The following is a 27,556-nucleotide window of genomic DNA, read 5'->3' on the forward strand; positions in this document are numbered from 1 at the left end:
CCTGGGGTTCACAAATGCGACAAATACATCGCAAATGCGCTGCCTGAAAGACCCAGAGAATGTCGCAAATGCGACCCTGACTTCGCATTTGCGGAGGCAGTCCCCCTCGCAAAAAGTGGTCGTTTGGTCGCAAAAGCGATTAGCTCCCAACGCAATCCCCTTTGCATTTGCCAGGCTGGCTTTGCAAATGCGAAGCCTGTCACCCACTGCCCCCTTCACAAATGTGATGCAAATTTTGCGAATGTAATGATCACAAATGCGAACTAGTGCTCGCATTTGCGATAATTGCAGCACCAGCACACCAATTGCTGAGAACTAGCCCAAAACCAATCTGAAACATGTTTGAAACTCACCTGAGCCCTCTGGGCTCCACACCAAATATCCACACAAGTCTAAGAATATTATACGAACTCGATCGCGTGATCAAAATAGAAAAATAACATCCAGAATATCGAACATCAAAATACAAGAAATTTCACAATGAACTCAAGAATCGCTAGAATAATAACCAATCGTCCGATTCCTAAACCTACTCGGAATGACACCAAATTTTGCAAAAAAGTACCAAATAATAAAACGGACCTATTCCAAGTTCCTAAACCAAAATCCGAACCCGATAGCTATAAAGTCAGCCTACGGTCAAACGTAAGAAATTTCTAAACCTTCAAATTGCTAATTTTTAGCAAAATAAGCCAAGTCAACCTAAGAACCTCCAAATTCAAATTCGGGCATACGCTTGAATCTAAAATCACTATACAAATCTATTGGAGGTATCAAAATGTCATTCCGAGATCGTTTTCACAAATTCAAACCACAGTCAATATTTTCAACTTAATCTTCTAAACCAAGAATAAAGGATCCAAGTCATTCCAAAACTTTTTCGAAATGAACCAACCATGCCCTCAAGTTATAAAACCACAAACACACATAGGAGAAGCCTCAAAAGGAAAAACGAGACTCAAATACATAAAATAATCGATCAGGTCGTTACATATACTGGCCTGAAGATGATACAATTTAGAATGCATTTTACCCTTCATGAGTACCATAGAGCCTTTACACACTTTCAGTATTCCATACTCAGAGTGGAACTTATACCCTTGATCATCCAAAGTCAAAAGGAAAATCAAATTTCTCTTTATCTGAGAAACATGCCAACACTTAATATTTATGATAATTTTATCGAACATTCTCAATCTGATGTTACCAATCTCCTCTATTGGTAATGGATTATCATTTCCCATGTAAACGGTCCTACTTATTTGCTTGTACGTTTCAAACTAATTTTTATGTGGACACATGTAGAAAGTAGCACCAGAATTAAGAACCCAGAAATTCTGCCCATGACTAAAACTAATGGCACAAACTTCCCCTACATAGTCACTATCATCAGAATTATCGCAAGTGTTAACAATATTTGCAGAATTATCTACTTTCTGCTTCCCTCTTTTCTCTTTCAGTTCAGGACAATCTCTCTTGTAGTGACCTTGCTCCCCGCACTCATAAAAGTTCTGCTTCCATGCTCTAGACTTCGATCTGGCGATTGACTTTTTCCTATTAAAGTTCTTTTGTTGTGTTCTTCCTATACAAGATCCTCGCCCTCAGGTCTGCTGTTTGAAAAACTCTTTTTCAACTCTTTATATTTTAGTGTGTTACAAACATCTTTCAGTGAAATACTCTCTTTTCCATATGGTAGTGTATCGGCAAAAGTATCATAAAACGGCGATAAAGAACATAACATAGTCAAGGCCTGATCCGCACTCTCAATTTTGATATCCACATTCTTCAAGTCCATTATAATTAAATTAAACTCATCAAAGTGAGTTTTAACAGGTGTACCTTTGTTCATACGGAGATTGTATAACCACTTTTTCAGGTAGAGACAGTTTGTCAACGATTTCTTAGAATACAGATCTTCCAGCTTCTTGCATGCCGTTGCTGCAGAAGCTTCTTCAACAATTTCCTGAAGACTTAACGCTATCTGTAACGCTCATGAAGATCGCACTCAAAGCCTTCTCCTTCAGGCTTGCCTTCTCTGCCTCTTTTATCTCTTCCGAAAAATTCTCATTAATTGCCTTTCATAATCCTTGTAACACCAGGGACGATTTCATCCTAATCTTCCATAAACTGAAACTAGAACTCCCATCGAATTTCTTTACTTCATACTTTATTGAAGATCATGAAAATAAATTAACCCTAGATTATATGTAAAAATTCGAACCTTTCTCCGATACCAATTATTGCAGAAAATCGTGGGTTAACTAGCATACAATTACATACAAAGCAAATAGAGAAGAAAAAATAATACAAGGATTTCACGAGGTTCGGGTAAGCCTAACCCTCGGGGCAGAAGCATAGAGAGTTTTCCACTAAGAATGAGAAGAAAAGCACAATACAATTTATAGAATCCCCAACTACAACTCCTATATATAAATCCCAAATAGTTTTAAACCTATAAGAGAAAGGTTTCACAATCCGACAAAGGCAATTAGTTTTCATTTTTCAAATCTATTAGAATAATGAATTTTTTCAAACCTATAGGAATTATGAATTTCCTAAAAATATGAGGAAATCATTAAAGCCACAAATAGCAAGATCAACTTATAATAGTCGTTTAAAATTCCTTATACTATCAAATGCAAAGAATTAATTTTTTTTAAAAAAATAGAAGAACTACTAGTATTATTGAGCGTTTGATGTCTATTTAATGAGTGAACCGAACATTCTGTTAAGAGAGGGACATGCATATTCATATGCAGTAATGGTGGTAGAGTGAGAGTAATTAAACCAAGTGAAAAATAGTAGTACTAGTAGAGTAGTAGTAATAGTGGTGGGTGGGAGAGGAGACAAAAGAATGCAGCCTCAGCCTCCAATATTACGCCGGATATCGCCGCATCCGTAAATTCTTCGCCGCCCGGCCTCAAATCAAAGCCTCCAAAGAAATGCTGCTTAATTCAGTGCACGCGCAATCTGCTTTTTTCCACTTCTTATTCCTTTTTTGCTCATGGGAACTGCCACACCATGTCTTTACTTTAGGTGGACAATCCCATTAATTTTTTACATCCTATTTACGGATGCTTTCTTATATTTTGCCACTTTACTTGTTTCTCTAGTATTAATTTCTCCTATATTCCATTGCAGGCTGGTGAGTGAGTTTGCCTTGGTATGTACAGCGTAGTGGTGACACAAGTACATGTCTTTTCAGTAATTGGCCCACGTGCTCTACTCTTGATTTAGTAGCTATATCTAAAGAAGTTAACTTTAATACCAGACACTGCAAAATATTTATAGGATAATACTATAGTAGGTTAAATAGTTTTTAAATATATTTTATCCAAGTTACGGCTTATTATATAAAGTTATTTCTAGTTACTTTTAATAATCTGGTAACGCAAAATAACTAATTACACAATTAAAGTATAAAATCTGACTCTTTATCTAGCTTGATAAAAATGATCTTGTGGAAACCAATAACAAAGCTCTAGGGTGTCAATCGAGTAAATTTAATTATACGGTCAGTCATCTCTATAACATCATCCATATATAAAAGTCATTCACTATAAAAGTTAAGTTTTTTTCACAACCGATTTTTTAAGTTATATTTTATATCTCTATAATACATTTTTACCTATAACAGCAACAACCATATTTATAGCAGAACGCTCTTTATAAAATTAATAACCCCTCTATAACAGCCATATAGAATCTTTAAGATTACTACTAATAGTTCTAAAAATATGCACACAATTTTTCCGTTAAACAAAATTTTTATCTTCCATAATATGTAAGATTTGAAGATTTACATATGATATCTTTTCCATGGGACAAATTCTAAAAAATATTTAGATAGAAAATTTAATTGTTAAGTTCTTAAATTGTCTTCAAGAAAAATGTATTGCATACCTTTTTGCTGAAAATTTGGACACGAACCTTCGCCAATTGAAGCGTTATATTAGTGAGAGAATAAAATCTACGAAACAAGCTACAATTACAAAGTTCTTCCATCAATCTTGAAAGAATTTATTTTTTTAGGTAGCTTTAAAATATCTGCCTTAGAGTTTAAATATGTATAGGTTTAGTTATGAATTTATTAATAATATATTAGCTTTTTTCAATATTTAACTAGTGAAATATGCATATCTTTTGAGATTTAAATTTGAATAGTTTTCTTATCTTTTATATGTAATATTAAAAAAGAAAAATAATTGATTTTTGGATAATTTTTATCTATAACCGCCAAAAAATATTTAAACGTCAAATGTTGTTATAGGTATTGTTTGCCCTAAAAATTGAGTAACAATTAAACTTATATTGTAATTTAAAGGATATGTGGTTTAAACTAGCACCAATTGATAAACAATGAATTAAATAAATAAATTGGATAATAAAACAAATCAAATCGATCCGCAAATAATACCTCGACCTCGATTCGAAATAGTCTCGAGGTTAGTTAGTAAGAACAGTGGATGATGGAACAAACAGCGATGAACAGTAAGTAAAATAAAGAAAGCTACGTATATGTATATTCTTATCAGTGAATAATCATTGTCCCTTTTACAAGTGAATGGGATCCCTCTTTATATAATAGAGGAATCCCAAATAAGGCACAACTCTAATAATGGAAGTAGATACCATGATTGGCACTAATAACCGCTTTGATTTGATTTGTTCTGGGATTCCCAATGGGATCTTCGACCGGTTACTGATATCTCGCCATTCCGTTATTGCCTTACTCGAAGTCAGTCATGTTTGATCTCGATTATTTTCGGCCTCGATCTCAGTGAACACTTCGATCTCCAGGCATGATGTTCTTTCTTCGAACTCGAGTCCGATCTACTCGAGGCAACTCCCCTGCCAACGAAATCGGGTATGCCCGATTTCGACCGTATACAGATAGTCCCCTCATTTTTTGGAGTGTAACGAGAAGAAACGAATTTGAGACTTCGATTTAATACCTCGATCAATTATGACGTCAACATCATGACGTAAGCGACAGAAGCGATTGAAGTATCGCGTCTACACAGTTCCCAAGGTCAATAATTAACACCAGTTGATGGTCGGCCACCAGTGCTTTCAAACCGTCAAAGTGGCTATTATAAATAGACCACCTCCATAATCTTTTCAAACTTTACTTTCAAACTTCTTCTAATCTTCAAAAGCTCTTCTATTCTCTTCAAATTCATCAATTTTGTCGGTTTCCTTTTGCCAATCTCTTATTAAAACGCAAATTCCTCTTTTTCCTTCCTTAAATCTCATATAGCAATGGAAAAAATATCAAAGAACGTTCCTCAAGAAGAAAAAGCCTCCTCATCGCGGCCGGCCGGTGACAAAACACCGGTGGAACCACGTATCGAAGAGTGCATCCCCGGGCCATGTGAACTTACTTCCGACTTTAAAGTCAAAAAACCCTCTTCGGTTCCTGGCCGATGCGAGCCCATGTCTAGATACATTTGTTTGATATTCGAAGGAGATCTCGAGCAGGTGAAAAAGGACTGCCACTGGTAAAATAAAGAGGTGGTGATTCCTACCCTCGAAGAGGACATCATCACTCATGTGAAAGGGTTCTTAAGTGTGTATACTTACCCTTTCACACTGGGTTCCGTCGATCCTATCATAATCGACTTCTGCCGCCAATATCGGGTAACCCTAGGCCAGGTCTACCCCTCTTTTTGGCGTATTGTGTAAGGCCCCGTTAAAATTTTCTAATGATTTAATATTTTAAAGTACGACAACGGTATTCGAGAATAACGTATTAGAGTATCAAAGGAGACGTATGGGGTGGAACCGCATTATTTTGACATCAAAAGTGTTTCAACGACGTCGTTTCTTTGAGTATATATGGTACCACATTAAGCAGACGAGCTCCAAATTCAGTTTTGATTGAAGCATTAGATCCATATTGAAATTACGGAGCCATAGCAAAAAAGAATCGTCGAATTCGAATATCGTATGAGAGAGTTATACCTATTTCTGTGTCATAAAAAATCATTTCCCGTCGCCAGCGCCAGGGTAGCGCGGGACGCTGTCCCTGGCACTGAGATTTCTTTCAGCTACTGGAACCAGCGCCACTTGTGGTGCCCGAAATGCTATATACTCATTCCGGGGTTCATTTTACCCCATTTCTCTTGACCGAACTTTGGGATTTTCCTCCACTCTCTCAAGACCTCCAACTCCCCCCATCTTCAAGGTGAGTAATCCCTACTGATTTTGTGATTCATTCCATCAATTCCACCCTAAAACTAACTCAATCCTCCATAAAATACATAGATCTTCAAGAAATTTCTTCAAGAACTCAATGGAGGGTTTTGTAAGATTTATTCCAAAAGGTAATCCTACACCCTTAACTTATATGTATGGATATATTATGAGAATATGAGTATGAATTAAGTATTGGAACTTATGGTATGGTGATTGAAAGCCATAAGTTCCCAAGAATGGAACATGAAGCGTAAGTAGAACTTCACTGATAATGTTTGATTACTTGTTATGTTTCCTTTACCTTTTTTCATCTATTTTCTTCTTTATGGTGCAGCTTCCCACTGGTTTCCAAGTGAGTTTTACTTGCGGTCGATGATGTTACCATGCTTGCGTTTGTTATTATTTCTCTAAGTCTGATTTTCTTTTTTTCTGCACAGGCTACGGCGCTCCATCGAGAAGCGTCCTCCAAATACCGGGTTGAGTTGGCCCAATGTGAGGCTAATCTCAAAAAGCTTATGGAGGAGAGAGACACCCTCAAACTCCTCTATGTGCAAAAAGAAGAGGAGATCATGAGTATTCGAGCCGAGATGACAAGAGCTCATCAAGATCAGACCGAGCTCATTGAACATGTAATGTAAATTTTTGGGAGCTTGTTATGTATTAACTTGATATTGGGGACTAACACTTTGATTCTGCAGGTTCAGCAGAAGGCCAAATTAGTTGAGCAGCTTCGTGAGGAGGCCAAGATGAAAGAGGCAGAGACTTTGGGGTGGAAGCAGAACATGGACAGTCTCGCCTCGGAGAAAGATACGGTTCGGGTCCAACTGTCTTCGGTTGAGCGTCAACTCCAAAGTGTGAAGGAGGAGAACTTGGCCCAAGCCCAGAAGGTTGAAAAGCTTGAGACTCGGTTAGCTGCTGAGCTTGTAAGGGCCACATCCGAGGCAGAGGCGCTCGTGGCCTCCTACCGAGCCGACGCTGAAGCCTCTAACACTCGGGGCAAAGGAAATTTCTGACGCTGCTGAGGTTAGATTGTCCCGTGTTTCTGAGCATGCTAGGCGTCAGTCTCGGAGAAGACTCTTGAGGAGGTACATGCTCGTGGCTTTGACCTCACGGCCGATATCGAGAGTACGAAGGTTTTGGAGGACGAGGCTAGAGATTTGCTTTCCAATGATGAAGACTATGCAAATGGATATGAGAACGGAGGAGATGAAGATGAAGCTCCCGAAGATGCGGCTCCCGAGGCAGACTATTCACTTAGGAAATAATTTGTGTAAGACCCTATGTGGTCTTTGTAAATACTTTGCATATATGAAAGACTCCTTTTCTTTCCGTTTCGTCTCCGATTTCTGATTTATGATCAATTTTGTTTTGCCTTTGCCTTATGAAAACTTTATTGCAATCGGGTTGTTGTAGCCTCTATAATCGAGTGAGCAATAGCTCGAACTCAGAGTAGAACAAACCCTTAGGTTTTTAAGTCAAGTGAGGGAGAGACCCCGAGCACAACAATATGTTTGGGATTTTGATTTAGGATGACTTGATCGAAGCCGTAATTATACTATTTTTATAGCCGAGTTCGAGTAAGTTTTGAACTCACAGTTACAGATCCCTTAAGGTTTTATATCAAATAATGATGAATCCTCGAGCTAAATTCAAGTCAGTTTTATTTGAGCTCGAAATGGCGGAACCCTTAGGTCCGAATTGAGTGAGAACAAAATCTCGAACTTGAAGTGTATCGGCCCTTAGGCTCTTTAGATTGGGCCGATATGGCCTCTAAAAGATGGCTATATTTTCCCTTTTTGGCTTAGAAGACTTAGTAAAAAATTTCTTTATGCCTTAACACGTATTCTTTACCCATTGGGTTTTCTGAGGGTTTGATGTCGATTGAAACCTATTTTATTTTTTGTGCCTTAGCACGTTTATGTTAAGAAAATTTGATACCTCTTAAGGTTTTTCTAGGGCTGATTTCATCAAAGCCCTTTTGATTACTTTCCGAGGGTAGCCTTTTTTAACTGATTTTTCAAAGAATTCGAAGGTCTATTTTTATTGCGGGATTCGGACGTCTCCGAGCCACCTTAATTTGGCTGTAGCCTTTGGGTATGCCTCTTGGGCTTATTTCCCAATAATACTTCGAACTTGTTCGAAGTGTTAGTCCCCGAGAGTGATGTTCTTGGCCTATAGATCGAGGGGTGCCTCTTTGAGGTCTTATGAATTTGAGTTTAGATTACTCGAATATGTCGATCGTCGCAGTCCCCGATTATACGAGGTATATTTGCACTTGGCCCTTGAGCCATTTCTCATAAAATCATAAGTATGGAGCTTATATAGTAGAAAATTTTCTTTGAGACACAAGATGTTTGATATAGAAAGAATGCTTCTTTGTATAATTTATACATGCGTACATGTTTTTGCATTGGGGCTCGACTAATCTATACGGGCACGGTTCATTCGACCGTTTAGCCCATTACAAAGTTTCTCTATCGAGACCCTTTGCCACGAAGTATTTTCCTCGAAAGTGTAACATCTGAGGGTGATTCCCCCCAGTATTCGAAGTTAATTGTAAATAAGCCTTGGATGCTGTTGAATTATCCTCAGGTAGCACATAATTGTTGCCTCGTTAAAAACCTCATCGGAAAAACCTACTTGGGATAAAAATCGATCTAAGGGAAAAAGAGTGCAACGCGTGCTTTAAAACCTGAGGTCTCGATATCTTCGATCGAACACTTGCAGTAAGTTAGTATCGAATATATAAATGAAAAAAGGGGATAAAGTCATACCTTAGCAATAATACCATTTGAGAAGCGATATGTTCCAATTATTTGGTAGTTGTTCGTCGTCCTTCGTGCCGATCTTATAAGATCCCTTTCTGACGATGTCGAGGACTTGGTAGGGTCCCTCCCAATTTGGGCCAAGCTTCCCTTCATTAGGATCTCGAGTGTTGATGGTGACTTTCCTCAAGACTAAGTCCCCTACTCTGAAGTAGCGAAGGTTGATTCTCCTATTGTAGTATCTTTCGATTCGTTGCTTTTGTGCAGCCATTCGAACGAGTGCGGATTCTCATTTTTCATCCAATAATTCGAGGCTAGTATTCATAGCCTCGTGATTTGACTCTTCTGTTGTATGTCAAAACCTGACACTGGGTTCCTCGACTTCGATTAGAATCAAGGCTTCGGAGCCATATACTAAGGAGAACGGGGTTGCCCCCGTACTGGACTTTGATGTTGTTCGATATGCCCAAAGGACTTCGGGTAGAATTTCTCTCCATTTCCCCTTAGCGTCTTTCAACCTTTTCTTTAGGTTTTGAATGATAGTCTTGTTCGTCGATTCGGCCTGTCCGTTCCCACTAGGGTGATACGGTGTTGATAATATCCTTTTTATTTTGTGGTCTTCGAGGAATTTCGTCACTTTGCTGCCGATAAATTGTTTTCTATTATCACACACTATTTCGGCGGGTATCCCAAATCAACATACGATGTGATCCCAGATGAAGTCTATAACCTCTTTCTCTCTCGCTTTCTCGAACGCATGTGCTTCAACCCATTTAGAGAAATAGTCAATCATAAATAAAATGAACTTAGTTTTACCTGGGGCCGATGGCAGAGGGCCGGCGATATACATCCCCCATTTCATAAATGGCCATGGGGATAGGACTGAATGAAGTTGTTCTCCGGGATGATGGATCATCGGTGCAAACCTTTGACATTTATCACATTTTCGAACAAATTCCTTAGTGTCTTTTTCCATGCTATCCCAGTAGTATCTTGCTCTAATAATTTTGTGAATTAGTGATTCGGCGCAGGAGTGGTTCCCACAAGTGCCTTCATGAACCTCTCGTAAAACATAATCAGTGTCTCCTGGTCCTAAGCATACTGCCAATGGTTCATCGAATGTCCTTCTGTATAATGTTCCATCTTTAGCCAATGTGAATCGAGCAGCTTTAGTTCGTAGGGCCCTCGACTCTTTAGGGTCCGATGGGAGCTTTCCGTTCTTTAAGTATTCAATATATTTATTCCTCCAATCCCAGGTTAAGCTTGTAGATTTTATCTCGCCATGACCTTCCTCGATCACGGATCTCGAGAGTTGAACGACAGTCCCCAAGATGATCTCATTTTCCTCGACCGATGACCCCAAATTTGCAAGTGCATCGGCCTCACTGTTTTGTTCTCGAGGTACATGCTGTAAAGTCCATTCCTTGAAATGGTGCAAAGTTACCTGCAGTTTGTCCAAATACCTTTGCATTCTATCCTCTCGAACTTTGAAGGTTTTATTTACTTGGTTCACCACCAGTAAAGAGTCACACTTGGCTTCAATGACTTCTGCTCCCAAGATTTTAGCTAGTTCGAGACCTGAAATCATGGCCTCGTACTCGGCCTCATTGTTAGTCAATCTAGAAGTTTTGATAGATTGCCTAATAGTGCTACCCGTGGGCGGCTTCAAAACGATGCCTAGCCCGGACCCCTTCACATTCGAAGCACCGTCTATGAAGAGGGTCCATACCCCCGATGATATACCCGATTTTAACAAGGGTTCCTTTTCAACTTCGGGTACGAGGGTTGGCGTGAAATCGGCCACGAAGTCCGCTAAAATTTGAGACTTAATGGCCATCCGGGGTTGATATTCGATATCGTACCCACTGAGTTCGACGGCCCATTTGGCCAATCGGCCCGATAGTTCGGGCTTGTGCAAAATATTACGAAGTGGGTAAATGGTTAATATACATATGGGGTGACATTGAAAGTATGGTCTTAACTTTCTAGAGGCGCTTATCAGTGCAAGTGCCAATTTCTCCAAGTGTGGAAATCTAGTTTCTGCTTCTCCAAAGGTTCGACTTACATAATAAACGAAAAATTGCGTACCTTACTCTTCTCGAACTAGGACATCACTTACCACGATTTCTGATACCGCCAAGTACAAGTAAAGTTTCTCATTTGCCTTTAGAGTATGAAGCAGTGGTGGGCTCGATATATATCGCTTCAATTCCTCTAATGCCTGTTGGCATTCTGGGGTCCAGGCGAAATCGTTCTTCTTTTTGAATAGAGAGAAAAATCTGTGGCTTCGATCCGACGACCTCGAAATGAATCAGCCTAAGGCAGTTATCCATCCAGTTAGCCTCTGCACAGCTTTTACACTGTCCACAACGGTGATGTCTTCGATGGCCTTGATTTTATCGGGGTTGATCTCGATCCCCCGATTCGACACCATGAAGCTAAGGAACTTGCCCGAACTGACCCCAAAAGCACATTTCTCGAGGTTGAGTTTCATGTTGTATTTCCTTAAAATCTCGAACGTTTCCTGCAAATGAGCCAAATGGTCCTCTGCGCGCAGGGACTTAACTAGCATGTCATCAATATAAACTTTTATTGATTTATCTATTTATTCTTCAAATATTTTATTTACTAGGCGTTGGTAAGTAGCTCCTGCATTTCTTAGCTCGAAGGGCATTACATTATAACAATATGTTCTGTACTTGGTGATAAATAAAGTCTTTTCTCGGTCCTCCGGGTTCATTTGGATTTGATTGTACCCGAGTATAGGCATCAAGAAAAGTAAGGATCCCGTGGCCGACCGTGGCATTGATCATGCGATCGATGTTAGGCAGTGGAAAAGAATCTTTCGGGCACACCTTGTTTAAATCCTTATAATCTACACACTTTCTAAGTTTGTTCCCTTTTTTAGGGACTACAACTACATTGGCTAACCATTCGGGATATTTCACCTCCCTAATGGACCCTATTTTGAGAAGTTTAGTTACCTCATCCTTTATGAATGCATGCTTTACCTCGGACTGGGGTCATCTCTTTTGCTTCACCAATTTAAACCTAGGGTCCAGGCTTGGCCGATGCGTCGTTATTTCCGGTGGGATCCCTGTCATGTCTAAATGGGACCAAGCCAAATAATCTATGTTATCAATAAGAAATTGAATAAGCTTTTTCCTGAGTTCGGGGGTTAATCCTGTTCCCAGGTATACCTTTCGCTCGGGCAGGTACTTGATCAATATAACCTATTCCAGCTCTTCGACCGTTGATTTGGTGGCATCAGAATCTTCGGGAACAATAAAAGTCCGAGGGGTCAAAAAATCCTCCTCTTCTTCTTCTATCTCCTGCTTCCCCGATTCGGTCGAGGCTTGTGGTTGTGATTGCTATTTGACTTCCTGTTTACCTTTGATGCTCGACCTTTCTGAGGTTGATAGTGTCGATATCGGTATTACCTCATCGATCGCAAATATTTCCTTTGCAGCATGCTGCTCCCCATATAGTATTTTTACACCGTCCGACGTCGAGAATTTCATTATTTGGTGGAGAGCCGAAGGGACTGCACTGATATTGTGTATTCAAGGCCTTCCGAGCAGGGCATTGTACCTCATGTCGCCCTCGATTATGTGGAACTTGGTATCTTGAATGGTTTCAGTCACGTTCACAGGTAGAATAATCTCCCATTTAGTTGTTTCACTGGCCATATTGAAGCCGTTTAAGACCCGAACTGCGGGTACGATTCAATTTTGTAGGCCGAGCTGCTCCACGACCCTTGATCGGATGATATTCGCCGAGCTACCTGGATCCACTAAAACACGCTTAACTTGAACTTTATTCAATAAGATAGAAATAATCAGAGCGTCGTTGTGGGGCTGAGAAATGCCTTCTATTTCTTCGTTGTTGAATGATAAAGTGCCTTCGGGCACATAATCTCTGATTCATTTTTCCCTAGTGATTGATACCTTAGTGCGTTTGAATATGGGTCCTTGTGGAATATCGACCCCACCGACGATCATATGAATGACATGTTAGGGTTCCTCCTATTCATTTTTCCTGTTGGTGTCCCTTTCTCTGAAATGATTCTTGGCTCGATTGCTGAGGAACTCTCGAAGGTGGCCCTCATTGAATAGACGGGCTACCTCCTCCCTTAATTGCCTGCAATCCTTGGTCTTGTGACCATGCGTGTTATGATACTTGCACATTAAATTTGGGTTTCTTTGGGAAGGATCGGTTTATATGAGTCCGGGCCACCTAGTATCTCTGATCCTTTCGATTGCCGATACAATGCCCGATGCATTGACGCTAAAGTTATATTCCGATAACTGAGGTGCCTCTATGGGATCAGCATACTTGTCAAAACCACTTTTGCTCATAAGTCCTCAAGAATTCTGTCCTCGATCACTTCTTCAATCATTCCGGGCGGAATTGCGTCCTGAACCCTTGTTCTTTCGATCTGCGGTATATGGTTGATATTGGTCTCTGTTCGACCTTGGCTCCCTGTCGACGTCCCTCTGGTTTTTAAGTGCCGACCTGTTTGGATGTACTGAACTGGAAGGGGATCCTAATTGGTCGTCCTCGACCCTGATCTTCGATTGATATCGATTATGCATATCTGCCCAAGTTACATCTGGATACTCGATCAAATTTTATTTCAACTGACCTGATACTATTGAACTCCGCTCTTTCAACCCTTGGGTGAAAGCTTGAACGGCCCAATCATCTATGACCGGTAGCAACTCTATGCGTTCCATTTGAAATCGGGACACGAACTCCCTCGGCATTTCATTATCCCTTTGTCTTACTTTGAAAAGGTTTGATTTCTTCATTGTGACCTTTATGGCCCCGGCGTGTTCCTTTATGAAAGAATCTGCTAACATGGCAAATGAGCCGATGGAATTTGGTGGCAGGTTGTGATACCAAATCATTGCTCCCTTCGAAAGGGTCTCTCCGAATTTTTTCAACAGCACAGATTCGATTTCATCATCTTCTAAATCGTTACCCTTGATGGCGCATGTATATGAAGTAACATACTCGTTAGGATCGGTGATCCCATTATATTTGGGTATATCTGGCATACGAAACTTCTTTGGAATAGGCTTCAGAGCCGCACTTGGAGGAAACGACTTTCGTACAAACTTCTTCGAATCCATCCCTTTCAAGATTGGTGGTGCCCCCAGTATCTGATCAACTCGAGAGTTGTATGTCTCTATTTTTTTATCGTTGGCTTCGATTCTCTTCTCCCCTGATTCAATTTTTTTGGTGAGCTCCTCGAGCATTTTCATTACCGTAGGATCAATCCCTGATTCGTTACCATTCGACCTTTCCGGTACTGGCTCGGTACGGCGAGTAGTTTCCGGCTCGACCGTATTCGGAGCTCTATGTTGATTTTGTAACTGAGCAATAGCGGCTTGCTTAGCCTAAAGCATCTCGAATATCACTTGGAGACTGACTCCTTCATCTCCTCTGCCCTGTGTTCCTTGGCCACTAGATCGACCTTCTCTGCGTACACTCCCATCGATATTTGTGCATAGGTCCATATTTAGAGCAACGTGCGAACTGACATCGACTGGGTTGGCAACCGGTGCTCCCCGAGATTAGCCTGTGGCACCTCGACTCCTGGAGCAATCACATTTTCGTTTTCACCGTGGAATCCGAGGCCATTGTCACCGTGTGTGGATGCGTTTTGTGAGTTTGATATGTTTTAACCTGAAAGTAAAGATACTTGACAAGAACAAGCGTAAAAAAGTGTGTTTTACCAGAATCAGTACTGAACAATCACTATTATCCTTAGCCCCACGGTGGGCGCCAAACTGTTTACCCTAAAAATTAAGTAACAATTAAACTTATATTGTGATTTTAAGAATATGTGATTTAAACCAACACCAATTGATAAACAACGAATTAAATAAATAAATTGGATAATAAAATAAATCAAACCGGTCCGCAAACAATAACTCGACCTCGATTCGAGATAGTCTCGAGGTTAGTTAATAAGAACAGTGAAGGATGGAACAAACAACGATGAACAGTAAGTAAAACAAAGAAAGGAGCATATATGTATATTCTTATCAGTGAATAATCATTGTCCCCTTTACAAGTGAATGGGATCCTCTTTATATAATAGAGGAATCCTAAATAAGGTATAACTCTAATAATGGAAGTAGATCCCATGATTGACACTAATAACCATTTTGATTTGATCTGTTCCGGGATTCCCGCCGGGATCTTCGACCGGTTACTGATATCTCGCCATTCCGTTATTGCCTTACTCGAAGTCAGTCATGTTTGATCTCGATTGTTGCCGGCCTCAATCTCAGTGAACACTTCGATATCCAGGCGTGATGTTCTATCTTCGAGCTCGAGTCCGATCTATTATGAGGTTACCCTCGAGGCAACTCCCCTGCCAACAAAATCGGGTATGCCCGATTTCGACCGTATGCAGGTATATAACAACCATTAACTATAAAAGCCAAAAAATATCGAAACAAACGATTTTGTTATAGAGAGGGTTGACTGTATTTGGACGAATTACCGGTAAATGGTTCTCCGAAATTATTGGTCAAGATGAGTTGAAGACTTCATTCTAGCAAAATCTGCCCAAATCAAAATCTCTTTTCTCATTCATTATCTTTCTTATATTCTTTATTTAATATTTATGTTCACCATTGAATTGCTAAAAATTGTATATCAACTAGAATTATATCCTATATCCACACTTATTTGTTGTCCTTTTCATAAAACCTTTTCTTTTACTTTTCTCTTTCTTTTGACAAAAGTCTCATATGAGTTAATTTGAGCTAGCAAGTATAGTAAAACCAAGTTTATAACCTTCTGGCTGGTTTGAATTGTATTACACATTTATCCATTGTTTTACACATTTAAACGGTTATAAGGATTACACATTAGTTTCCAGGTCAAAGTTGACACCCGACCTGCATCATGTACGTACTTAACATTGATGATGTAAACCTCCTTTCTCGTTTTCTCTAATGTAGAGCTTTAGTTTTCATTTTACCTTTCCCCATAAAGTCTAAAGTAATATAGCGCTTTTCCATTATTTTTTCTTTTCTAAATTCTTTGTAATGTTTTCATTTAATCTCTCTACAATATGTAACTTTATTCAACTTCCAAACTCTATAACATGTACTGGTTCTAATTGTTTTCATCTTCCGAAGGGGTATTCAAACTTTTTTCTTCCTTTTTCAGACTAAAAAATCAGTCCCATTGGAAATTGGTCTTAGAGTGGAATTCCGACCAAGAACATACTTATGATCATGGAATTGCATGGCAATGCATCGTGAAGCGAGCAAAGGAAAATACTTTCGGTGGTTGTGTCAACAGTAACTAACAAAATCTAAAGACCGTTGATCAACCAACCTGCGATAAATGTCGGAACTTGCACTAAAGAGTATAGAATCAAAACGGGTCGACGTAATAAATTAATTAGCAATTACAACAAGTAGCAACATGCGCATGCATCAAAATTAAATTAACTCTTCTATCTCCACTTTGCTCCAGTAAAATTTAATGTCTTGCCCGACAACAAGGACGCAAGCAGCCGTTTACTATTATCCTACTCCCTCCGGTCCACAATAAGTGACCAATTTACTTTGGACCTATTAAAAAAATATAAAATTTTAGACAAAAATAGTTAGTGTGACTAAACTACCCTTAATTAAATGTTGCAATATAGTTAATGTGAGGAGTAAAAGATTTTTTAGGAATACGAACATAAAAATAATTTTTAAAAAATAAATTAAATTTTTTTTTATTATATAAATGAACACTTATTTTGTATCAAAATAAAAAATAGTAAATATTCAATTCTACTTGGATTTCCCTAAAAAGCCTGTCCTCTTTGTCTCCATGAGTAATGTAGTATAACCCACACTTAACTACTTGAGAGTAAAGACTTTCCATTTTTTTTGGGCCTATTGCAACGTACTCTCTGGATTTTTTATATAAATACCATAGCCGCCTCCATCTGCTGACACCTTTGCCTCTTACCTTAATTTCTCATACTTGTCTTTTTCTTTAAGAGCATTATATTATTACAAGTGCTTACATCTCTCAACTATAATGTTCGCAGTCCTTTATTTAAAGAAACATTTAATTCAATAGTATTACCCAAGTTCCAATATTTCCCACGCACGCGTTGGCGACAATAACCGACAAATACCCCCTTATTCATGAAAGCACCCTCCCTCCACACCTATATATATACCCCTCACACTTTTATCTTCTTTTCATCATTCCAACACCAAACATTCCTCGGACACTCTCACTTCTTTTTCATCTCGGTTTCTTGCTCTCTTTTTATTATTTTCATTCATCTTATTCTTCAATATTAGCTACGATGTATCAAGCAGCAGAGTCATCTTGGGCTGGAAATTACCACAACAACATAGCAACAAGGCGTGGATCGTCATCGTCGTCAGACCCGTTGGAGAGGGTTGTGAGGCTGGCGTCAGGAAGCGCGGTGGTGATATTCAGCGTGAGCACATGTTGCATGTGTCATGCAGTGAAGAGGCTGTTTTGTGGAATGGGAGTGCACCCTACGGTATACGAATTGGACCAAGACCCCAAAGGCAAAGAAATGGAGAGAGCACTCTCTAGGCTTTTAGGCAACGCTCCTGCAGTCCCTGTTGTCTTCATTGGTGGAAAACTAATTGGAGCAATGGATAGAGTTATGGCTTCTCATATTAATGGCACTCTTGTCCCACTTCTCAAGGAAGCCGGCGCTCTCTGGCTTTGATTTGACCAAAAACAATAGCAGGATTAGGTTGATGGATGGATTATTCCTCCATTTTTTATTTTTTGTTTTCTTAGTTAATGTGCAAGTTTTGTAGCTAAGTATGTTATAGTTGATATAATGCGTCAATTTAGCTAGTAACTGTTTAATTTCATGGCAACCTTGTAGTTGATGCGCTGATGCATGTATTTCATGATTAGCTATCTCTTGTTGTAGATATAATCAAGAAACCACCTCTAATGTTAATCCTTTAATTTGTATTAGTACCAATACTTTATTGCTTCTCTTTTTCTCTCCCTCTCTTTGCCTTTTGTTTACGAGTGTGATAACATGAGTGGATGATTATAAAACATTCGGGAAGCTAAGGGACAATAACACCGGAATTAGGATAATGATCAATGAATATTGGGGTAGTCATAATAAATAATGTGGTGCCCTGTCAAAGAACAATATGCATTTAATAGGAGAAGCAGCATAATAAGTGCTAGCATGCTCCTATATTTGTACACAACATATATACGTACTGTAGAAGTATTATGCCTTTTTGGAAGATCCATTTTAACGACTATATTTCAATCATCTCTTCAATTTTTATTGAATACATTTAGGTAAATACAATGGAATTCCTTCTTATGAGTGATTCGCGCGTTCTCCATATATATTCTTCAAACTTATCCAGTCTTCCTCCTAAGGGCCGGCTTAATGCACAAAAATAAAACTATTTATCTACTTTAGGCCCATTTCCCAATAGTTACTGTTGGTATTATTTATAGGGTGAATGACATAGTTACCCACAAAAATAAAACTATTTATCTTTGTCTACCTATTTTTTTTTTACCCATCAAACTAATTATATTTCCTATCTATAGTAGTTTTTGTGGGAAATTTTTTCTTTTTTCTCCAATTCTTTTTTATTTCTATGCTTCTTTTCTTTTTTCCTTTTTTCCTTTCTTTTCTCCTTTTCTTTTTTCTCGTTTTCTTCTTATTTTTTTCTTTTTTCTCTTTTATTCATTTATTTTTGCCCAAATCATATAATCGTTATTTTTACCATAACTTATTTCACACTCAAATTTGACTTTTTTATTTTTTTCTTTATTTCTTGTTCTTTTTCTAATTCCACGTGATTGCCATGCAAACCTTGATCTCCTTCCCTACAAATATCAGTACACACTCTATCATTAGCAGTAACACAACCAATTATGGAGCAAGAAAACATAATCTATGGGCACCAGCACTTCAGGTATGTATCTATACTCGTTCGAGGACGAACATTTATTTAAGAGGGGGAAAATATAATGATCCGGCCTGTCGCTTTGTGTATTTGAGCCTCGTTCTCCTATTTGATGCTCCCCGTATGTGTACTTGTTGTTTTATGACTTGCAGGGATGGTTGGTATTGTTTTCGGGAGGTTTTAGATTGAATTGGAACACATAGTTTCTGGTTTGGAAGCTTAAGTTGGAAGTGTTGACCAAGTTTGAATTTTGTATATTTGACCTCGAATCGATGTTTTGATAGTTCCATTAGGCCCAGATGATTATTCTGGATTTAGGCGTATGTCCGGATTTGGATTCAGAGGTTCCTACGTTGACTTAGCTCTAATTGGTGAAGGTTGGAAGTATGAAGGTTTAGAAGTTCATAGGTTTGACCTATAGTTGACTTTGTGGTTATCGATTTCCGTTTGGGATTCCAAGCCTTGAAATAGGTTTATGTGGTAATTTATGACTTGTGTGTCAAATTTGGGGTCATTCCGAGTTGTTTAGTCATGTGCGGCATAAGTTTGGAATTTGAAAATTTGGATTAGTTCATTAAGATTGAATTGGTGTGCAAGTCGTGGTTTTGATGTTATTTTGTGTGATTTGAGGCTGCGAGTAGGTCCGAGTTATGTTTTGGGATAGGTTGGTATGGTTGGACGAGGTCCCGTGGGACCTGGAGGTGTTTCAGAGTTGTTTCCTTTGTAACTTATATTGTTTGGCTTACTTAGTGGGCGGGTTAGGTGCCATCATGACATTGGTGGGGTTTTGGGTTGTGACACAACCTGTACATAAGCTTCAGTCAGCACCTTCATCAAAGCATTCTTGTGTGACTCTGAATTTTGCAACAATGATAAGATGGAGATCTGGGCACATGTTTTATTCAAATGCTCAACGATAGAAACTTGCTTTGCCTGCACCTTTATCCAAAGATCGTCATACATGTTTCCACCCCGGGCGGTTTTGGTGCAATCTCTCTACTCGGCCCTCCTTGGGCCATTTTTGGTGTGTACACTCTACCGGTTCTGGTAATTCCTTCGGCACCACCAAACTATTCTACTTGGGCCTTCCCTTTCCTTCTGGCCTCGAATTCATAATCCCACGGTAGGACCTTAAGATTATAAGCAGGTGGAGGAGCCATCATGACAGTGAATGGCGGTCTAGGGTGGCCATCTCAACTTAAAATGGTGCACTAGCTTGCACCACAACCCGTGGAGGCACTACAGGACCACCATGGTAACCCCATCTTGGATGAAACCAATGGACCCTTCTTGCTCCCATTCTTCATCCGTCTCGATCATATTCACTCTGTCACTCCTATGGTTGGGAAGCGGGGTATTGTAAACATCTTGAGCAGGTTCTTAAAATTGTATTACTTTGGTGTCAATCAAAATCTAAATTTTGTCCTTCAGTGTAGGACACGTTTTAATGGCCCTTCATGCTTTACACTCTTCATCACAATATAAATAAATTTTGTGCTTTTACTCTCTTCCTCACAATATAAATAATTCATGCACGGTATCACCGTTCGTGCTTTACACTCTTTCTCACAATATAAATAAATTATGCACGGCATCACCCTTCCTGCTTTACACTCTTCCTCACAATATAATTAAATTATGCACGGCATCATCCTTCGTGCTTTACACTCTTCCTCACAATTCTCCATATATACTAGTTAGAATAGAAATGATAATAAAAATATTGGAAAATACAATAAAAATATAAGTAGCAAAAAAGACTTCTAGTACCATATGATACCAATATGGTATACATATATACCAACAGAGTATATGATTACTGTAGAATATTACTACAACTATCCGCGACTATACTACTGTACCAAAACATTAAAGGATTCAATAAAAGTATGAGAAAATTATATGCTCGCATTGCAAGCTAAATATTCACAAAATAACTTGCTCATTCCGTATACTAACAGAGTATATAGTTATAAAACTATTACATAATACACATAATCTATGTCCATCGGCACAAAAATTTTCAGCACTGCAAATCATGTTCATATAAATAATTTCATAATAGAATTCAATTAAAAATACAGCTAAAACAACCAAAAAAATGTTCAAACTACCATATGATACCAGTATGGCATATAGCTGTACCAACATAGTATACAATTTTACTGGTTAATTTGCGGCAACTATATGACTATACTACTATTACATAACACACATGCATAAAGAGAAAATAAAAAAATAGTGTACCATATATTAATATAATAAAGTATTTTAAGATATTATACTACATTACTATTATTAAAAAAAAATCAAATAGTGTACCAATTAAATACAGTTAATACAACAAAAAAATGATTCAACAAGCATATGATACCAATATTGTATATAGCTATACTAATAGGGTATATAGTTGTACGGAGTTGTTCCAACAACTGCATATAAATATAAAAACTATTATATAATACACAAAATCTGTCCACAGGTACAAAAAAATCCAACATAGCAAAACATGATCATATAAATTATTTCAAAATAGAATTCACTTAAAAATACAGCTAAAATAACCAAAAAATATTCCAACTACCATATGATACCAATATGACATATAATTATACCAATAGGGTATACAGTTCTGCTAATTAATTTCAGGCAACTATATATGACTATAATACTATTACATAATACACATGCATAAAGAGAAAAATCAAAAAATAGTGTACCCATATTAATATAATAATGTCTTTCAAGATATTAAACTATAATACTATTATATAAAACAAACGCATAAAGAAAAAATTAAAATGATTACATAATACACATGCATAAAGGATAATTTAAAAAATTTAAGATCTTGTACTATTCTACTATTACTAACGAAAAATCAAATAGTGTACCAATTAAATGTAGCTAATACAACCAAAAAATATTTCAATTAACATATGATACCAGTATAGTATATAGCTATACCAACAAGGTATACAATTATACGCAAAGAGTTTAAAAAAGATTTTTTTAATTCAATTATTAAACTGAAATAATATCAGTTGTCAATAAAAATTTCAAAAAATTCTAAAAGGACCTAATTGTAAGAGTATACCGTTACATTATATAGTATACTATAATAGTATATCATTGGAATGATCTTTATACCAAAATGGTATATAGTATATCATTTTGGTATACAATACAAATTCTTCTTTGCCAGTTCAACGCAATAAATTATACACTATTGAATTAACTAAAATGGTATATAATATGTTATTTTGTTATATAGAGTATTGGTTCATTCCTTAAAAAAAATTAGTAGTATACTATTGTAGTTAATTATATACTCTTGAATTAATTATTGTATACCAATATAGTATATAATATACCATTTTGTTATACAGCACAAATCTGTCTTCTTTGCTAGTTCAACTCAATTTCAACCCAAAATTTAAAAATCTACTCTAAAATCTCCATCAAATTGACTCTGAATATAGCCACATCCTCCAATTAATATTTTGAACATACCCTGTCAGAATCGGATCAAAATAACCACAAACTCAACAAACCCAATTTATAAGTTTCAAGCATCAAGGTCCTCCAATGGCAGATTAATATTTGTCACAATTAATTCTTCAAAAATCATCATTAACACCATAATCTACACATCATAAAATAATACCCACTAAATTCCAGCAATAAACAGTTCAAAACCCACATGAAAATTCATACCTGAAATTTTAAACTTATGCAGATGGAGTTTACATTCTTTTTTTTTTAGTTTGAAATTTTGCCATAATTGAATTATGTGCTTAGCTAATCCAAATACTAAATAAATTAGTAGCTAATTCAATAATAAATTTAAAACTGAAACCGAAAGAAAGAGGGAGAGAAATAAAGAAAAAAATTAGCTATTTCCATAATCAACAATCTTGCAAAAAAATTAGAATTTAAAAAAAGTTACTTTATTTTTGGTTGATTAACCAAAGAATAACTAGGAAAATTTGTCAGTTTGGTTTTAGGAGTCTCTTGTGACTGAAGGACTAGAGTTATGGTAGACGACCGGGTAATAAATTTGAGTGAGGTGGGTATGTTTTGTAATTATTTTAAAAATGGGTAAAGAATGGTAATAAATTTAGGTTTTATGGGCATTTAGCGTAGATTGCACTTATTTATACTTGATAATGCAAAATTAAAAATTTTCTTGTAGTCTCTTTTTCTTCTTTTACTTCTTTGTCTTTTGTGAAAGACAATATCCCTCATCGGTAGTGGAAAGTCTCTTTCTTCTCTTTATATTGAATTGCTCTTTGTTGGGCTTGTAAAGAGCCAGTAAAGGGACGCGCACATGAGAAATTGGTCGTGAAGGCAAAACAGGTCGATTTGTCCCCCAACCCCCCTGCGCGCGAGATATACGTGAGGCCTAATCCAAATATGGTTTTGCTAAAAAATTATTTCTTCATTTTTTGAACTTACCAGAAAAGTGTCCAAATACTAAATTCATTCTCTTTGTAACAGCTATGCTTTAAATTGTTGTAACCCCTACTTGAATTCTGTAATATCTCATTTATTTTCATGATCCCCAATTTTATCTCCTTCTTGTAACAACTCTAGCATCTTATCTATCTATATTAGGAGCTGTTTTGTGAAGTTTTCAAACACAGAAAAATACCTTCATCTTCTCTTCTTTCTGGGCAATTATTTTCTGCAAATTCCAAACTTTCAGCCACGAGTGCACGTGTTTGGAGGTGATGTGGAATCTTGGGGAGCGACCGATCTTAACGATTTGTACCAAGTCAGACCTAAACCGCTTTAATGACTATCTTTTTGAACAAAATACTTCCTAATCTGTCAAAGCTTGAACCTTTAGATGGAAACTTGAAATTTGAAAAGGATAATAAAATTGTTCGAGGGCATCTGCTTAACCATATGACTAACCCTCTCTTTGATTTGTTTATAAATTATAAATCTGCAAAAATCATATGGGACAGTTTGGAGAAGAAATATGGTGCAGATGACGCGGGAAAAAAAGTATGTGGTTGGAAAGTGAATCAAATTTCAAATCGTTGATGATAAGCTGATCATGGATCAAGTTCACGAGTATGAGAACTTGACTGGTGATGTTTTGAATGAAGGCATGGAGATGTGTGAGATTCTTCAGGCTAATGCTCTGCTTGAAAATTTTTCACCTTCCTGGAGTGATTACAAGAATCAACTGAAACACAAGAAGTAAAAATTTAACTCTTTAAGAACTAATCGGCCACATGAGGACTGAGGAAGCAAACCGTCTCAAAGATGAGGAAGTTGAACGTCTTAAGGATAAGATGAAATTTCTCTCTCTTAATTCTTCTAAAACTACCCTTGTGGAATCTTCTAGTACTTTTGTGAAATATAGATTTAAAGAAAAATAGAAGAAAGGCCAAAAGAAAGGACATGTGAAGAAGCAGAATTACTTCAATAAGCCGGAGGGCCATATTCAAAAGTCGAAAGGACCTTGCTATGTCTGCGGCAAAATTGGTCACAAGGCTTTCTAGTGCAACCAGAGACAAGGACAAAGCTCAAAGCATGGAGGAAAAGCTCCAGTCCAAGCTAACCTTACTGAGGGTGGTGATGTCATTACTGCTGTGGTCATTGAGGCAAACATGGTGGCTAACAAGACTGACTAGATACTGGACACAAACGCTTCAAGGCACCTTTGCGCCAACAAGGAGCTATTTTACGACTTTGAGGAATCTGCTGATGGCGAGTGTATCTACATGGGTAACTCCACTACAGCTGTAGTTATGGGCAAAGGAAATATTCTGGTTAAGTTAACTTCTGAAAAAACCTTAGCCTTGAATAATGTTCTGTACGTATCCTCCTTTCGTAGAAACTTAGTTTCTGGTGCGCTTCTCAACAAAGCAGGTCTTCAACTTGCTTTTGAAGCTGATAAAGTTGTTATTTCTAGCGGGGGAGACTTTGTTGGGAAGAGTTACCTTAGTGGGGGTTTATTTGTACTGAACATCGCTTAAGAGATTACTAATAATGCAAGTACTTTCAATTCTGCTTATATTGCTGAGTCCATTGATTTGTGGTATGATAAACTAGGTCATGTTAATATTGCTTCTATTAAAAGACTTAGGAAAATAGAGTTAATTCCTGCAGTTAAAGTTGATAATTTTTCTAAGTGTCCTGTTTGTGTAGAGGCAAAACATACCAAAAAGACTTTTCAGAATGTAACTAGTAGAAAGACGAAATTGCTTGAACTAGTATATTCGGACTTAGCAGATTTTACGAATACTATTAGTAAGGATGGAAAGAAATACTACATCAGATGAATTTTCTAGGTACACTAAGGTATATCTTCTTAAGTCAAAGAGATGAGGCTGAAAGCATGTTTTTGAAATACAAGGTAGAAGTAGAAAATTAATTAGACAGAAAAATCAAGAGACTTAGGTCTGATAGGGGTGGTGAATATAGTACTAATACTCTAGAAGCCTTTTGTGAGAAAAATGGTATTATACATGAGGTTAGTGCTCCATATACTCCCCAACAAAATGATGTAGCCAGAGGAAAAAATAGAATCCTTAAGAAAATGATGAATTCTATGCTTTTGAGTTCAGGTTTATCTAATAATATGTGGGGAAAAGCTGTTTTATCTGCATGATATGTTCTTAATAATATCTCACATAAGAAGTTAGATAAAACTCCGTATGAGTTATGGAAAGGGTTTGCCCCTAACTTGAAAATTCTGCAAGTGTGAGGGTGTTTTGCTAAGGTTGGTCTACCTAATTTTAAACAAGTAACTGTTGGACCCAAGACTTTTGATGCTATTTTTATTAGTTATGCTCAAAATAGTGTTGCGTATAGATTGATGTCTTTGAATGATAGTTCTATTTGTGAATCTAGAGATGCTGAATTTTTTTAGCATGTTTTTCCATTAATAAATAATGTGCCAAGTGATTTACCTAATAATGCTTCTACATCTATGTTTGTTAATTCTCATATTGTGCCTTCTTCTAGTGTTACTACTAATGAGCATGAAAATGATCTTAGAAAGAGTAAGAGACGTAGAATTGAAGTTAACTTTAGTCCTGACTTTATCACCACTTTCTTGACTGAAAATATTGATCTTGATATTTTGAATGATGAATTAGTATCAATCTATTTAATAGAAGAAGACCCTGAGACTTATAATGAAGCAATGAGGTCAATATATGTTAATTTTTGGAAAGAGGCCATTATATGTGAATTAGACTCTATAATGTCTAATCATAATTGGGACTTGTCTGATTTGCCTAATGGTTGTAAAGCCATAAGTAGCAAGTGGGTATTTAAGAAGAAATTGTGACCTGATGGTACAATTGAAAAATATAAGGCTAGACTTATTATTCGGGGTTTTAACCAAAAAGAAAGGCCATGATTACTTTGACACTTATTCTTCTATAACTAAGATAGCGGCGATTAGAACTCTTGTTGCTTTAGCCGCTATTCATCATTTAGTGATACATCAAATGGATATTAAAACTACTTTCCTAAATGGTGATTTAGACCACTCAACTTGAGGGGTTTGTGATCAAAGGATAGGAGAATAAAGTATGCAAATTGAGAAAGCCTATGTATGGTCTAAAGCAGACACCTAAGCAATAGTATGAAAAGTTTAATAGCACATTAGTTGATAATGATTTTATTGTTAATGCATCTGATACTTGTGTTTATTCCAAGATGATAGGATCAGATTGTGTGATTATATGTCTGTATGTGGATGAAATATTAATATTTGGCCCTAATGTGATTGTTGTTGATGAGACTAAGAATTTTTTGTCTTCTAAATTTGAAATGAAAGATCTTGGAGAAGCAGATATGATTTTAGAGATTAAAACCAAGATAACTTCTAATGGTTTTTCATTATCTCAGTCTCATTATATTGAAAAAATATTGAAAATGTTTAATTGTTTTGATGTAGAACCTATGAGAACTCCTTATGATCGTGCATTCACTTGAGAAAGAATAATGAACCTAGTATTTCTCAAACTGAATATGCTAAGATAATTGGTAGTGTAGTGTTTCTCATGAATTATATACGACCTGATATTGCTTATGCTATTAGTAGATTGAGTAGCTATACTCACAACCCAAGTAGTGAACACTGGAATGCTCTTCATCGTTTGCTAAGGTATTTGAGAAGTACTATAGATTGGTGTTTGTATTTTAATAATTTTTTTACTGTTTTAAAAGGATTTTGGAATGCAAACTGGGTTACTGACAATGATGAAGTTAGCTCCACTAGTGACTATGTGTTTATTTTGGGTGCAGGTGCTATTTCATAGAAGTTTTCAAAACAAACTTGTATAGCACGATCTACTATGGAGTCCGAATTCATTGTTCTTGAGTTGGCAGGGCAAGAAGCCGAGTGATTGAGAATCTTATTGACAGACGTGCCTTTGTGGGAAAGACAAGCTTCACCAGTTTCTCTATATTGTGACTCACAGGTGGCAATTGGAATTGTCAAAAATAGTGTGTACAATAGAAAAAGAAGACATATTCGTATTAAATATGGTGCGGTAAAATAATTGTTAAAATATGATGTTATTTTCTCGGAATATGTAAGATCCGAAAGAAATTTGGCGAATCCTTTATCCAAGAATTTGGCAAAGAGAGTTA

General features: G+C 37.2%; 1 protein-coding gene across 1 annotated transcript; it reads left to right on the top strand.

Moving 5' to 3' along the window:
- Window positions 1–17,213: 17,213 nt before the first annotated feature.
- LOC104089291 (glutaredoxin-C1-like) lies at window positions 17,214–17,915 on the top strand. Its single transcript, XM_009594149.4, has one exon. It carries the CDS (start codon window positions 17,305–17,307, stop codon window positions 17,701–17,703), a length of 399 nt encoding a protein of 132 aa, XP_009592444.1. The 5' UTR covers window positions 17,214–17,304; the 3' UTR covers window positions 17,704–17,915.
- Window positions 17,916–27,556: the final 9,641 nt, after the last annotated feature.

The sequence above is a fragment of the Nicotiana tomentosiformis genome, chromosome 12 (assembly GCF_000390325.3).
Source record: "Nicotiana tomentosiformis chromosome 12, ASM39032v3, whole genome shotgun sequence".
Classification (NCBI taxonomy): Eukaryota; Viridiplantae; Streptophyta; class Magnoliopsida; order Solanales; family Solanaceae; genus Nicotiana; species Nicotiana tomentosiformis.